General features: G+C 42.6%; 1 protein-coding gene across 7 annotated transcripts in view; it reads right to left on the minus strand.

Annotated features, from left to right (window-relative positions):
- The window catches only part of AKAP9 (A-kinase anchoring protein 9), a 377,557-nt gene that overhangs the window by 245,566 nt on the left and 116,161 nt on the right, over positions 1 to 15,830 (minus strand). For all 7 annotated transcript variants that reach the window (XM_073629643.1, XM_073629641.1, XM_073629642.1 and 4 more), the window contains 5 exons: positions 14,871 to 14,979; positions 13,795 to 13,880; positions 7,729 to 7,822; positions 5,440 to 5,665; positions 500 to 593 (listed from right to left, as the gene is read on the minus strand). In XM_073629643.1, coding sequence (XP_073485744.1) covers positions 500 to 593; positions 5,440 to 5,665; positions 7,729 to 7,822; positions 13,795 to 13,880; positions 14,871 to 14,979 — 609 coding nt within the window. The remainder of the gene's footprint in view (positions 1 to 499; positions 594 to 5,439; positions 5,666 to 7,728; positions 7,823 to 13,794; positions 13,881 to 14,870; positions 14,980 to 15,830) is intronic.

Raw genomic sequence — 15,830 nt, forward strand, 5'->3', positions numbered from 1 at the left:
GGTGCTCAGGTTGAGCATTTTATTGAATTTGTTACTGTAATGCACATTCCTTAATAAAAAAAAAAAAAAAAAGTTCACGTGCGTGTAAAGGCAGGCGCCACAATACTTTTGACAATATAGTGTATGTATGGCATAACAAAGCATACGTTTCCAGGGTGAGATCAGATAAAACAATACACAGAATATGAAAAATGGCCAAACAAAATCATTACATAATAAATGTATCACCTACCACCAGTTAATGCGCCTGTGCTTTACCACAGATCAGGTGAACAACATGACTGCTCCAGTTAAAACTTCAGGTTTAAAAATCCAGGAATAAAATAAGAGCCTTATAGACAGAGGAGGTTCAGAGTCCCTGCAGTGCGAGCGTCTGCTTTCTGCATCCACTGCTAGGTGTGTTACCAACCAACATAGTACTGGGGTGTGTGCATAGATGGCGCTATACAAATAAAGATTAATGCCCTGCACTCCATGTCTTATTATATGCATTGTTTACCTTCAGTATTTCAGCAAATGAATCATAAACACTCTGGAATATGGTCCCTTCTTGTAACCCAAGCTCAGCTCCAGGCTCATTTGCACACAGATCCCTGAAAGAAACAAAGTGCAACGTCATTTTATCTATTGCAAGCTTTTATATAGCGACAACAATTTACGCAGTGCTTTAAATAGTAAACATTCACATCTGTCCCTGCCCCTCTTATAAGCTAAAGTCCCTACTTCACATACTAAAAGACAGGAGCCAATTAACCTGCAAGTATAAATGAATTAATGGACACCTGCGCTCACTACTATATAAATAATCTCCCCAAATGAATATGCCCAGCAGCTGCTAATCGGTGTGTTCCCAATACCACCAAACTGTACAAAACGGAGAAATATTTAGCAGTTCTCAGATGCCCTTGAAATAGTGTGAACAATACAATAAAAATAGTGCAAACAATAAATATGCTGGAAAAAGTGCAAATAAACATATGCAAACTTACACTGAAAAAGTGCAAATGGTGCAAACTTTTGGTATTTCCCATGTTCAAACCCCATGTTCAATAATAAAATATTAAACTTAAGTCCATAGCAAGTCTAAAGATCTATACAAAATAGAGCACAAAGGTGCAAAATTAACTTTTATCTTGTGCCCCAATCCCACATTGTTCCCTCTAGAGTAGAGATTCATCACATAAAATCGCTTTACAGTAAAACCTTGGATTGCGAGCATAAATTGTTCCGGAAACATGCTTGTAATCCAAAGCACTTGTATATCAAAGCAAATTTCCCCATAAGAAATAATGGAAATAAATCATTCGTTCCACAACCATTTTTTCATAAATCCTTCAGTTTATAGCCCATATAAAAAGATTATAGCAATGTGATGGGTTGTGTAACCATAAAATGTCCATCCACAAATGGCAGCCTCCACAAGGGGATTAGAAGCAAAATCCAACAGGAGCTACAGAGTATAAAAGAGAAGAGAGGCGCCTCTAAGTGTAGCAATATGTTGCTAAATGTTGTACCTTCATTAAATGTAACCATATTGCTACACTTGGAGGAGTCTCTCTTCTCTTTTATACTCAGTTGTGATGTGACGCTACTTGTATATCAAGACATCGCTTGTATATTAAGTCAAAATTTATTTAAAAATTTTGCTTGTCTTGCAAAACGCTCTCAAACCAAGTTACTCTCAAACCAAGGTTTTACTGTATTTAAAAATTCCACAAAAATAAAACCATTGCACTCGCATATTATTGTGCCTGAACCCTGGCACCCGGAAGGGCCACTGGATGTGACGTCACTTCCGCTCTAAGCTGGAAGGCACGCTGGCTCCATAGTAATTGCTGAGTAGAGGCGCTCTCCCCCTACAGGCTGAGCTGACTATTCCGGGTGCTATGCCAGGATTCAGGCACGATAATATGTGAGCATACTGGTTTTATTTTTTGTGGTATTTTTTCATAAAGAATTTTTAGGCGATCAGCCGCTTCCCGGTCTGTGCTTTATATATGCCTTGGAGGGGAACAGATGATTTCTATCCATTTACTTTGGTGATTTGCCTTGACTGTGGGTGCTGGCAGGAGAAGCGGAGACATAAAGCAGAACTTTACCCATAACAACTTGATAAAAAAAATAAGGCTCAAAAAAACATCCCATATTAATAACTACAGTATGCTACTAGAATTAGTGTGAGCTGTAAATTGTCTCCAGTATTGCTCCTGTTTTTTCTTGCTGGAAGCTGCCATTTTGGTGAAGCCCAGAGACCCTGGGCAGGAGTAAATCTTTAGGCTGTCAATAAATGGGCCTCTAGTGGATCTGATTTTAGGTACAGTGCCAAAAAAAAAAATGGAACAACTGAGTATGTGCAGAGCAGGGTGGGAGAGTTTTAATGGATTTTAATTTTTAATGTTTTAATAGCTAAACCTGCAAAAGAGGCCAGCCTGAAGTGATCTAGCAGGGGTTCATTTTCTGACTTAAGCCTAGTACACACAGGCAGAATATCGGCTGCATCGGCCGGGTTCAATAAAAAAACAGCTGACATTTGGCCCATGTGTACGGCAGCCGATCCAACAGAAGCCTTCTGGCTTCTGTCAAAGGGGCATGACCGAATAAGGTCTGTGGATCGGCATCCGATCAGCGATGACTGGAGTGTTCTGGTGGGGGGGGGGGCCTTCCCCCCAGTCAGTACACAATAGCTCAGCAGGGGAGATCACTGTACTAACATCACATAGTTTGTACATCGGCTGCTCCCAAGCTGTCAAGTTTTTTTCACTCAGCCCGCTGAGTTAAAGAAAAAAAAAAAAAAACTAGTAGTGTCTACTAGGCTTAAAGTTCCTTAGGTGTGGAGCAGCTCAAGGTGGAGAAAGGATTATAAGTGCTATTTGACCCTTGTTTTGGTGAGTGATTTACTCCAGAGGGCACGGGCACTGGAGCACTAATGTGTGACCGGAGCACAAATTAAAAATTCATTTTGCACCTTTACGCACTATTTTGAACAGCACTTTGAACTTGCTATTGATTTGAGTTTACTAATTTATTAATTGGGACAGATGTACAATATTGGAGTTTGAACATGGAAACCACCAGAAGTTTGCTTCGTTAGCACTATGGCCCCTTTCACATGGGCGGACCGATTGGGCCAACCTGTCAGTTTTTTTGGCGGACCCGATCGGACCATACATTGCCCTCTATGGGGCGGTGGATTCCAATGGACATTTTTTGCCTACATCCGATCCGATAAAAACAGACAAATGGGGCATCCAATCCCCATCCATCTAGCAGGTCAGAACTAACGACAGTCGGATGTAAAACGGATGTAAATCCGACCATAGCGAAGAGTGGGCTGTGTCCGTGTCTGCTCTGCGTAAGCAGAGTGAACACAGATCTGTCATCTGCCTGCCCAGCAAGGAACAGTGGACAGATCCCTCACTGAGCCGGCGGATCTGCTGGAGGTTCCACTTTAAGGATTTGCAATCTCGTATTCATTACCCAGATGCTACAGAGCTTCTCTGAAAGCAAAAGATGATGCAGAGATGACTCTTACAGCCTGGGACAGCTATCGAAGGCCTACTTATCAAGCCCACAGTCTCCCTGTTGATACTGCAACACCCTCCTCACTTTACTGCCTAGACTGCTGCAGTCAGCACAGCACTGCTTTATAGCGGCTCAGGCAGTAAAATGAGGAGGGTGTTACAGTATCAATAGAGAGACTGTGGGTTTGATGAGTAGGCACAAAGGGATGGGATGTGGTAAAGGATACCTGCAATCCTGATTAGACAGCATAAAGTTGTATTAAAGTAAAAGGTATGAAACTTGCTGCCCAGAAGAGGTACAAAATTATGTACTAATTATGGTTCTGGGACACACAGAGTTAAATTGTATCTAAATCCCAAAAAATCTTTTAATGAATCTCAGCTTACCAGAGCTTAGGGCTCATGCACACAGGTGATCTGGCCCCTACAACCTAAAATACCAACCGTTTCAGACATCCAGAAGGCAAAGATGCAGCATACAGCTGTCAGCAGCCTGTCAAAATTTATGATAGGCTCATATACAAGGCAACTGTAGGCGTCTAAGTTGTTCTGATCTTTGCTCATGTTTCGGGCTGTATGTGTTCAGGGACATATGCCCTGAGTGCAGGAATTCCGCGGACTTACATTCCTGAACACATACAGGCCTAAACAAAGCCCTGATTGGAGCCTTGTACAGCCGAAATGTATGACAGTCTGTCACGACTTTTGACAGGCTGCTGGCAGCAGCCTGTACACTGCCCCTTTGCCTCCCAGGCACCCAAAAACACAGGGATTTTAGCTGTCTATACAAAAAAAAAAGATAAGGTTGTTTGTGCTTTTTTTTAACAGGACATAGTTCCTGATCACACTCAGCATTAGGCTCCGCCCCTACATTTTTCATCCATTCTGACTTTATTAAGGGGATGATCCCACTTGGACGAAACATGTAGGTGCAGAGCCCAACGCTGGGAGAGAGTAGGAACTGTGTTCTGCCATTTTTGACATTTCTGTGAGCTGGGAAGAATTGAAGTGACTGTCGGCCGGCGGCTTCTCTGTATATCTTTGCCGACACATATACATGCTTCATTTTCAGCTTAAGCCTACACAGCTTTTGTGAGTACCTTAATTACTTGTGTCAAATAAATTTAGATGTTTAAGATACTAAACTATGAGGTTTTTTTTTTTATGCTGGCGATGAAATCTAACCACTGAATGGGGAGAGGACAGCGGTGGAGGTGAAGCCTTTAAGTGGACTGCGCCTATTTGGAAGATCTTTGGAATAATTACAATCTGTGTTTGCCTAATCTTGAAGTGAGATAGGCATGCACTACTGGTAATTAAAATTAAAAGCCAGGTGCTACACATACTGCAGCTGCTGGCTTTTAACAATAGGACACTTACCTGTCCTGGAGTCCAGCGATGTCGGCACCGCAGCTGATGTTTCCATCAGCTGTCGGGTGCTGCCGCCTCCATTGCAGGTAAGGGTACCTGACAGCGTAGCCTTACAGCTTCATGCCAGAGACCCTACTGTGCATGCGCGAGGCGCCGCTCCTCTCTCCTTTTGGCCTGGCGACAGGGAGAGGAGGAGGGAGGAGGAGGGAGCCCCGTGGTAATGTCACAGGCTGCAGCCTGAACTCCTGGAAGTGAGAACAGGATACCTGTCAGGTATCCTGTCCCCCCTCCTTACCGAAAGGTGCCAATTGTGGCACCGGAGGGGGAGAGGAGACAAATGAGCGGAAGTTTCACTTTTGGGTGGAACTCCGCTTTAATGTTTTAATCAATATAAGTATCAATTATAGTCTGCCCTTAAAGTCCCACAGTACCAGGGGGTACTTTTTGTTCCTATCTATCTTTCGAATAGTAAAAAAAATAAAATATAATAAAAAAACAACCAAACTGATTTGTAACAAATACTTCTTCAATCTCATCATCAGTCTACCTGGGTGGAAGAGGGCTGACATTGACGTCCTGGAGCCGTTCCTGCAGATGAACTATCTCTTTGGAGAAACGGTCTTCATTCTCTTTCAGCTGCTGCTGGAAATACGAACGCAGGTGCTCAATTTCTCCAGAGTGCTTCTCTTCTAGCTGAGCTCTCTGCAGGTTGAACTCCGCTTTAAGGTTCTCGGCCTCCTCTGATGGTGGGAGAGTCAGCCGTTCCTGGACATCTGAGGAAAACATACAAAAATGACACTGTGTAAGCATATCCTCCAGGGACTCTAGAGAACACCTGGCTGCTGTGTAAAAGTAAAGGCAACCATAGACTTTACAGAACCCTTAGACAGTTACACCGTCATGTGACCGTTTCTCTTTAGGATACGGACAGGGTATAGTGGAACAATTATCAACTAATGTCTCTCGATATGTTAAAGCAGAACAATAGCCCAAAAACTGCAATACTCACCTTCAATACAGAGAAGCCCTCCTTCCCCTTAATTCCCTTCTGCTACCAGATGTCTCCCGTCCTCCAGGCTGAATAACAGCCAAAGCTATTAAACCCATTGTCTCACTGTACTACTGCACTAAATGGTGGTTGCACATCATTACGTGTGCACTGTTCTGTGCAGCAGTTAGAAGAAGCACTTATGGGGGTTTACTAAAAACTGAAGAATGAAAATCTGGTGCAACTCTGCACAGAAACTATTAAGCTTCCAGGTTTTATTGCCAAAGCTTAATTGAAAAAGCTGAAGTTGACTGGCTATCATGCACAGCTGCACCAGATTCCGAGTACATCAGTTTTAGTAAATCTACCCCATTGAGAAATCTGTTTGGTGCCTTTTTGACAGCTGGAATTTTTGAAATGGAGAATGCACTTTCAAAGAAATTTATAAAGGTTCAGTTCATGGTCTCATTTATTTCTAATTAATGCTTTTCACTCAGGAGGTAGCTGTAATGATCTCAAAGTGTTTAAGTTTAAACACTGTTGACTTTCCCATCTGCTAAAAAAAAAATGGTCAATCTGTTAAAAAAAAAAAAAAAAGAAGAAAAGAAAATCACTCTGAGCTCAACCATGATGATTTTTTTTTTTTTTTTTGCATTGTCCAGGCACTGATCTCTGTCCATAGCTGCTGACTTAAAGTGGTTGTAAATTCAACATTAAAAAAAATCCTGTAATCCCGTGTGTTACAGGATTATATCATGTGCAGTGTGTGCCTTTGTGTAAAACCTTATTTACAGTGCCGTTGGTCGCTCACATGACCCACCTGAGCTCTCCTTCCCCACTCCAAGCACTACAGAGGGAGGGGCCGAGATTCCAAGCTGACGTTAGCCGGGTGGAGAGGAAGAGAGCTCCAGCGGGTCACGGAGCGCCCAGTGGCACTGTAAGTAAAGTATTTATCACAACAATTTTATACAGACACACAGTGCACATGATATAATACTGTAACAATGTGGATTACAGGATTTCTTAATGTTAATACTACATACCCCCGAGCTGACAGGCAGGGAGGGGGAGAGAGAAGAACAACGTATGACGTAGGCACATAGACTGACCACGGTAATCAGGGCTCAGCAGCCTGATTACCATGGTCAGCAGAGACAGGGACAGAGTAACCGGCAGGATCAACGAGGATTTTTAGTACATAGAGGGTGAAAAATGACACAGCACAAGCACTGTGCTGTATAACATGCTTTAAAGGATCAAGATATATATTTATTTTTTTTATTTTTTAGGGTTACAACCACTTTAAATGCAGCTTCCTGTTTTAGTGTTTCGGTCAACAGCAGACACCTCAACTCACTCTGTCTGACAAATCTCAGAGGAAATCATGGCTGTTGGGTATTTGTTTGCTCCTAAACAAGTTGGTGTTGGAGGTATCTACCATCTCTCTACTTCCTGTCAGCAAAAGCATTCAGGCTCAGTGGATCTAAAGCCTGGTACACACTAGCAGGTTTTTTTCATTCAACCCAGTGGGCTGAACGAAAAAAAAAAAACACAAAAAAAAAAAAAGAAAGGGCTCAGGAGAAGCCTCTGTACACCCATAGAAACATAGAAAAGTGATGGCAGAAAAATACTTAGTAGTCAATTGAGTCTTCCCATTTTTTTATTATTTTTTTTTTGGTTTTTGTTTTTCTCTCATTAACCTTTGGCCATGTTTTCTCATAATGTTACAGAAGGACCTTAAAGCTGCAAGGCCACAATGCAAATCCCTAAGCCACCATATTTTCCCTTTTAGCACCTGCTGCATAGAAAACATTGCAATGCATATCAATTCTAAGATTATGTATTTACCTGATTGACTTGGAGCTAAATCCTGGGAAATAATCACAATCTGCTTCACCTGAGGGATGTCGGGTTGCTCTTTATTCACTGAAAGATCTGATGTCTGAAATAAGCAGGAGATAAAACATACACAGATAATAGTCTGTACATCAACAATACAGGTTTTAATTCACACGCTTCATTATCTTTTCCAACAGGAAGTCTGGCTTACAATGAAAACTCGCCAAGAACTGTGTCAATAGAATTTGAATTGCTCCTTCCTTTTACTTCAGTAAATAATTAATAAGAGCAAGGGACATAAGACAACTTTGCATTTAAACCTTCATTATCCAGATAATATTTTAAAATGATCCTGTAATTGCAAAACAGAGGATGTGTATAGCCAAATATTCACTGAGAACACTTATTAAAGTCTCCTTTTTTTTCATTTAAAAATAACAAACATGTCATACTTACCAGCTCTATGTAGTGGTTTTACACAGAGCAGCCCCAATCCTCCTCTTCTTGAGTCTCTCGTCAGCGATCCTGGCCCCTCCCTACTGCTGAGTGCCCCCACAGCAAGCAGCTTGCTATGGGGGCACCTGAGCTGAGCCACTGCTCTGTGTGTCCATTCAGACATGGCGCCATGGTTTGACCCAGCCCCCTCTCTCTCCTCATTGGCTCTCTGACTTTGATTGAAAGCAGCAGGAGCCAGTTGCAACCGCTGCAGTATCTAGGCCAATCAGGAGAGAAAGTCCCGAGCAGCCGAAGTTTTCGTGCACATCGCTGGATCTAGAGGGGTCACAGGTAAGTATTAGGGGCGCTGCTGCACACAGAAGGTTTTTTGTCTTAAAGAGGAACTGCAGTCTGCACACATAATTTGTAATAAAAACATCTTTGCCATTCTAAAGCTTCCCTCCAACCACTTTGCATTTTATTTTATATATACTGTGATTCTGTACTTGTCAAATATGCTGCAGAAATCTCCTTCCACTGAGTCTGACTGCAACCATTTTAACTGTGGGCAGCTGAAGCTGCTGCCTGTTCACTTCCTGGATTTACACAGACACACACCTCCAGCTATGAAGCTCTCATTGGCCCTCTTATGACTCATGCCCCCTCCCTTCCTGGCAAACTCTCACAAAAATATGAGAGAGCGAGAGCGAGAGAGAGGGGGGGGGGGGGGCTGTGCATGATGTCATAATCCTAGGCTTTTTACCAGACAAGAAACAGGAAGTGGGCTGTATAAGGTATTTATTGGCAGAAAAAAAATGTTTTACTATACAAAGTTAAACTAACAAGGGCAGAAGATTTAATAGATGGAAAGATGAAAAAATGACTGAAGAAAAAAAAAAAAGTCAGCAGGTTTACTACCGCTTTAAGGCTAAACTCAAACTACAATTCCCTTGAGGCTTAGCGTCATCGCGCATGCGCAGTGCCGCTTATTTGCCGTGTCACATAACGAGAACGAGCCTAGTTCTTGTTTCAATATCTGGCTATATACTGTTATATATATTGTTTAAAAAAACATTTTCTAGTTGCTGCTGTCCTTTCCATCAAACTCTGCAGCCGAGCCGACGATCCTGGGTCCAACTCTCAATGCAGCAAATAAGGGGGCCTGAGTTAAGGCGGGGATGTGCAGCTTAGATGGTCATTCAGTACAATAAGGTACTGAATGACCACAATAAGGTATTTATTGGCAGAAAAAAAAATGTTTTACTATACAAAGTTAAAACAACAAGGGCAGAAGATTTAATAGATAGTTGAGAAAATTACTGAAGTTCCGCTTTAAGGCATAGAATTCTGCCTTTAGAATCACTTTAAGGCTAAACTCAAAGCGAGCAGCTAAATACACAAACACAAAAAAACAAACATGTACAGGAGTTGTTCTGTCTATCCAGTTCCGAGATTTACACAGCTCTGCCACAGAGTACAGTCCTGTAGTGCAGGTCAGGAGGCCTGATTTTTGTCTGCTGCAGTTAAGTAACGCTTATAAGTCTTGTGCTCATCACTAAACGTGCCCAAACTAAACATGAGAAAAATGTTTACAGATTGGTGGCACTGTTGCATCTTTCCTTTAATCAGGGCACCGATGATCAGTGCCCTAATTACTCTCCCTATTCTCCCCTGCAAGGAGATGCCGCTGTTCGGCTCTCCTCACCACACACTCTTTCAGTGTGAGGCGAGGAGAGATGATTTACAGCACTTCCGTGTTTACATGTGACCGGCTGTGATTGGACACAGCCGATCACATGGTTAAAGAGCCGCAGGCGCTGTCATATGATGTCCACTCAGAACGAGAGCCGCACCGTCCCGTCCCTCCGTAATTTGATGGTGAGCGGGTGGCAAGTGGTTAAGCAGCACTCCACACCTTTTAGTTAAAAAAACATCTGAAGAAACGCTTACAATATTTGCAAATCTGCTCAAAAAAATGCTCAAAATAGCCTGAAAACGCTCAGCTATATGTGAATGTAACCTTAAAGAGGAAGTAAAGTCTCTGAAAAAAAAAAAAAAATACACCCTACAAGACAAAGGCATAATGAACTAGTATGCATAGCATACTAGCTCATTATGAATTACTTACCTGAGATCGAAGCCCCGCATCGGCCCTCGTTTGCCTCCTCCGACGCCGCCATCTATTCCGGAGTGACTTCCGGGTATCGCGGCTCCGTCGCTGTGACTGGCCGGAGCCGCGATGACATCACTCCCGCGCATGCGCGCTGGTGCCACCACTAACGGCATGATCGCCGTTAGAAACGGCACACACAGTGCGCCTGCGCCCGATATCTACAGCGCATGCGCCGCAGACATCAGTGCCGCTATTTCTGCAAATATCTCCTAAATCTTTTAGGTTTGGGAGATATTTCTTGCACCTACAGGTAAGCCTTAATCTAGGCTTACCTGTGGGTTAAAGTGGTTGTAATAGGTTTACAACCACTTTAAAGCTTTGACAATAAAACGTAGAAGCAGATTACTATGCATAACTGCACCAGATTCTGTTACCAGATTAATTTCAGTACTTTACCTCATGAATGTTATTTTGGCTTTAGAGTGGAAGATAAAAGATGGGTCATATTAATGCCCATGGTTTTGGAATGGGATGTCCAACAACCTCATAAAGGTGTAGCAGTCAAGTGTACACAAACTTTTTATGCCAAAGTATGCCTTTAAAACATTTTTAAACCCCAAAAAGATGTAATATATCACAGCTTACTAGTCGTTCATATGTGATAGTTGTATTTGTTTCCTTTTTCAGGCTTTTCTATTTGTTTTCATTTGGTGATCCTGAACTTTTTGTTCTAGGGTGACAATACACACTCATTGTACTTTATCCTTGGAGGAGCAGAGTTGTCACCTTAGGCTGCTCTCCTGATTGGGACTACAAACACCTCCTCCTCCACCTCTATTAATCTCCATTACGCAGGGTGGAGCTGTTTTGCAGAACACAGAAGATAGCTGGGAAAACTAACAGCAATGGGGGAGATTTACTAAAGGAAAAATAGACTGTGCACTTTGCAAAGTGCAGTTGCTCCAGAGCTTGGTAAATGAGGTAAAGGTTCACTTTGCAAAGGACAATCATGTGCAAGGAAAAAAAAAAAAAAACAGCATTTTTGCTTGCACATGATTGGATGATGGAAGTCAGCAGAGCTTCTGCTCATTTACTAAGCTCTGGAGCAACTGAACTTTGCAAAGCACACAGTCTATTTGCCTTTAGCAAATCAACCCCAATGTTTGAGGTATTTTTGCACTCCACAGAAGATAGCTGGGAAAGCTGTTTGAGACATCAGTTTAGTCCACAGGAAGTTACAAGGATACTGGTTTCCTGTCAAGATTAACAGTAGGGATGGGCTCAGGCGTGTTCCAGTTCTTAGTACCAGCCCACCTGCCTGATCCAGCCAGGAAGCCGACACTGCACACCTCTAATCACAGGCAGCGAGGCATTTCCCGGTCCGCAGCTGCACAGACTGGGAAAGGTCATACTTCCTGTGATTAGCGGTGTGCAGTGTCAACTTCCTGGCGGGATCAGGCAGGTGGGCAGAGACTAGGATCCCGAACACGCCTGAGCCCATCTCTAATAGGTATGTTTCTGTACTTGCAGAAAATCTACTTGGCTTGAAATGAAGAAAATGAAAGCAGCCACCACACAATATTTTTCATTTTTATTCTTATCTTTACAGATCCCTTACCATTATCCTAACCATTAAAAGGAGAAGTTTACCTTTTGTAACATGTTAACACCCATATTCAGGGTGTAACATGTTGCAAATGCACTGGCACCCGCACATGCAATTGTTTTATCAAACATGCATTTTTCTTGTTATTATGTGTAAACATGTTTTTCTTTTTCTATTTTGTAGTATTATACATGATCTCTGTCTTATAAACATCATATACATGCAAACAAAGCTCCTGAAGAAGCGGAGTACTGTCCGCGAAACAGGTCAAGCATGCTAGTATGATTACTACAGGGTGAACTGGTATTACTATTCCTCTCAGTTTTATCCCCTTTCTCAGACTTGACAGAGTTTTAAAATTGTATGTTTTAAATATGTTGTTGTTAGGGATGCACCGAATGGGTTTTTTGGTGCCGAAAATGATACCGAAAATAAATGTTCCTTGATTCCGAAAACCAATTCCGAAACAGCACCGATACCGAAAGCGACTGTTTTTAAAAATATTTTTATACAGGAGATGGTCAGAGACTGGGGACATGGTACAGGAGATGGTCAGAGACTGGGAACATGGTAGAGGAGATGGTCAGAGACTGGGAACATGGTAGAGGAGATGGTCAGAGACTGCGGACATGGTAGAGGAGATTGTCAGTGACTGCAGACATGGTAGAGGAGATGGTCAGAGACTGCAGACATAGTACAGGAGAGGGTCAGAGACTGCAGACACAGTACAGGAGAGGGTCAGAGACTGCAGACACAGTACAGGAGAGGGTCAGAGACTGCAGACACAGTACAGGAGAGGGTCAGAGACTGCAGACACAGTACAGGAGAGGGTCAGAGACTGCAGAGACAGTACAGGAGAGGGTCAGAGACTGCAGAGACAGTACAGGAGAGGGTCAGAGACTGCAGACACAGTACAGGAGAGGGTCAGAGACTGCAGACACAGTATAGGAGAGGGTCAGAGACTGCAGACATAGTACAGGAGAGGGTCAGAGACTGCAGACATAATACAGGAGATGGTCAGAGACTGCAGACATAGTACAGGAGAGGGTCAGAGACTGCAGACATAATACAAGAGATCAATGCAGCCTCACCAGTGCCCATCATGCAGCCCGCATGTACCCATAAAATGCAGCCTGCCTGTGCCCGTCATGCAGCTTGCCAGTGCCCGAATCAGAGCGGCGATCTCCGTGTGTCACGGAGCTGCATTTGAATTGCCCGGGTCGCAGTAACGATGTCCCGCCCCCTGTAATCACGTCACACTGATTCAATGTCCCACCATTGGATCAGTGTGCCGTCTGTCACAGGAGGCGGGACATTGTTACTGCGGTCTATGTAGTTAAGCTCCGTATCACAACGGAGATCGCGGCGATGAGGGAGGGAGGGGAGGGGAGGAGAAGAGAGGAGAGGAGAGGACTGCGGTGCGCCAGAAGGACACCCCCGTAATGGGCAGCACCAGGGACTGGGCCCCACCCCCATTTTCGGCAAAATTTCCTTTTCGGCAAAATGCCGAAAAGGCCATTTTCGGCCGATATGTTTCGGCGGCCGAAAATTCCGTGCATCACTAGTTGTTGTAAAACGCAATAAAAATTTATTTTGTTTTATCAATATGTGTGTAGTATTATGGTACCATTAAACTCCACTTTAGCCTCACACCTATTTGTTTCTTTTTTTTTTTTGTAAGTGAAACTATCCTTTAAGCTGAACCCATCCCCACATCCCTATTTCTTATAGTTATTTGACCGTTGAACGGGACTATTGCAACAAAAGCTTGGCTATTACACCAAAAATAATACAAGAGTTACATAAAGAATAAAGAACGTAATGCCACAAAACCTCTGTGCCTAAACTCCAGTGCCAAAATGATCATGGCAAAAACAGCTGATCCAACATACTAACCACATATATAAATCATAGAGCTTACCTTTCCTATATATGTGGATAGATCAGCCATCTGTTTGTATTCCTCTACAAACTTCTCCAGCAGTGTGCTCAGATTGCTCTGCAGAGCTGCGGTAAAGTAAAATACCAAGTGAGAAAAGACTTGGAAGTTTACTGAATGTTAAAGAAGAACACAAGGAAGTATCTATGGAAAGGACAATGGGAAGGAAGTGTAATGTATTAACTCCATGCTCCTTGTGGACAGCCTTCCCAGACGAGTTGAAGCTATTATTGCTGCAAAGGGTGGGCCAACTCAATATTGCACCCTACAGACAAAGGCTGGGATGCCATTAAAGTTAATGTGCATGTAAACGCAGGTGTCCCAATACTTTTGGTAATATAGTGTATCTTCAGTGTAAAGAAGAACAAGGAGTCCTGGAAGTGATGGTTTGCCCCCCACAGAGCCCTGATCTCAACATCATGGAGTCTGTCTGGGATTACATTAAGAGACAGAAGCATTTGAGGCCGCCTACATCCACTGATGATATGTGGTTAGTTCTCCAAGATGTTTAAAACAACCTACCTGCCAAGTTTCTTCAAAAACTGTGTGCAAGTGTACCTAGAAGAATTGATACTGTTGTGAAAACAAAAGGGTGGTCACACTAAACTATTGATTGGATTTGGATTTATCTTCTGTTCATTTACTTGTTTCTTTTTAATTCATATTGGTAATTGATAAAAATAAACTATTAACACTTTTATTTCTGAAAGCTTTCTTTGCAGCATTTTTTCACACGTGCTTAAAACTTTTGCAAAAGTAGTGTGTATATACTGTATATAAATAAAAATGAAGGCAGCCATAATTGCTTATTATCACACATAAAGGCCCTGTTTCCTGTTTAGTGGCACTACATAAAGGTTGTGCCTTGCTAATCATGCAAACTCGCTGCAAGCCTGCTAGTCTGAAAGCAACAGACTTTCTGCAGTCTCTAATGACAAAAAAGCCCACAAAGCTCCCTGTAGCCAGAGACTATGCAATTTGTGCCTGCTCAGTGCAACTCTATGCATATTTTTCTCACAATGAACACGTTCAATACAAGCTCAGAAAGAGGTCTTTACTTTGCACTGTGGTCCTGCGCAGTGATAAGGATGTGCTGTAAGTCTTTTCATCTTCTCTTCTCTCTTGCTGTGATTGGATTTCCTGCTCTGTCTCTTTACCAAGCACAGCCTGATGGAAATAAATATATTGGAATAACCGTTAAGCTTCTATGTTTCAATAATGTAATATAAGACTTATTACGTGTCAAATGAATTGTAGTGGTGATGTATTGTGTTATGCACTTTCAGTAACAGGGAATTGTGGTGGTAATGGACATCTTTCATGGAGCAAATTAAAGCTGCAAAAATTCCGGACAGCTTGGGTCTCTTGTCATGGTGGCAATGTATGAACTAACTCATACAAAAAGAATGCCCCATGGGCCTTTGAAGGAGGGCCTTTGAAGGAGGTACGCCATAAAGAAAAAAACAATTCAATGTGCAAACCATACAATTTTTATTCAAAACAAGTAAATATTAAAAACATTTAAATAGGTACCATATAAAAAAAACATAAATGTGCCAAAAATACATGAATGAGCAATAATATTTAGCAACATCATAAACAGAGGATTTTTTTTTCTCTTTTTTGTCCCAGATTTTGGGGGTTTGGTGGTAGTGTTTCTTCTCTTTCTTTTTCTTTTTTTTTGAGGATAACCTCTTCCTGAGGGGTGGTGCCTACACCTCTGGCTGCTGCAGTATCGTGCAGTTGGTCTTTTTGTTGCAGCAGTCATGTTGCCGGCGCCTATGGACCAACGCACATGCGTTGGCCTGGTGAGTCAACACACCTTCATTCATGAGCAATTCCATGTGGCCACCATTCTTAAGGTGGAATTAGTTGCTGCTGGTCTTCGGCGGCCTCAGTGTGGCTTGTCCTCTCCCACATGGTGCTGGAGGAGTAGATCGCTGCCCCCAGGTGGAATATAAGAGGGCAGCATATTAGTGGCATTAGTACTGTTGCTCTGCGCAGACCGTTGCTGCATT

Source organism: Aquarana catesbeiana, linkage group LG05 (genome assembly GCF_042186555.1).
Source record: "Aquarana catesbeiana isolate 2022-GZ linkage group LG05, ASM4218655v1, whole genome shotgun sequence".
In the NCBI taxonomy this organism is placed as follows: domain Eukaryota; kingdom Metazoa; phylum Chordata; class Amphibia; order Anura; family Ranidae; genus Aquarana; species Aquarana catesbeiana.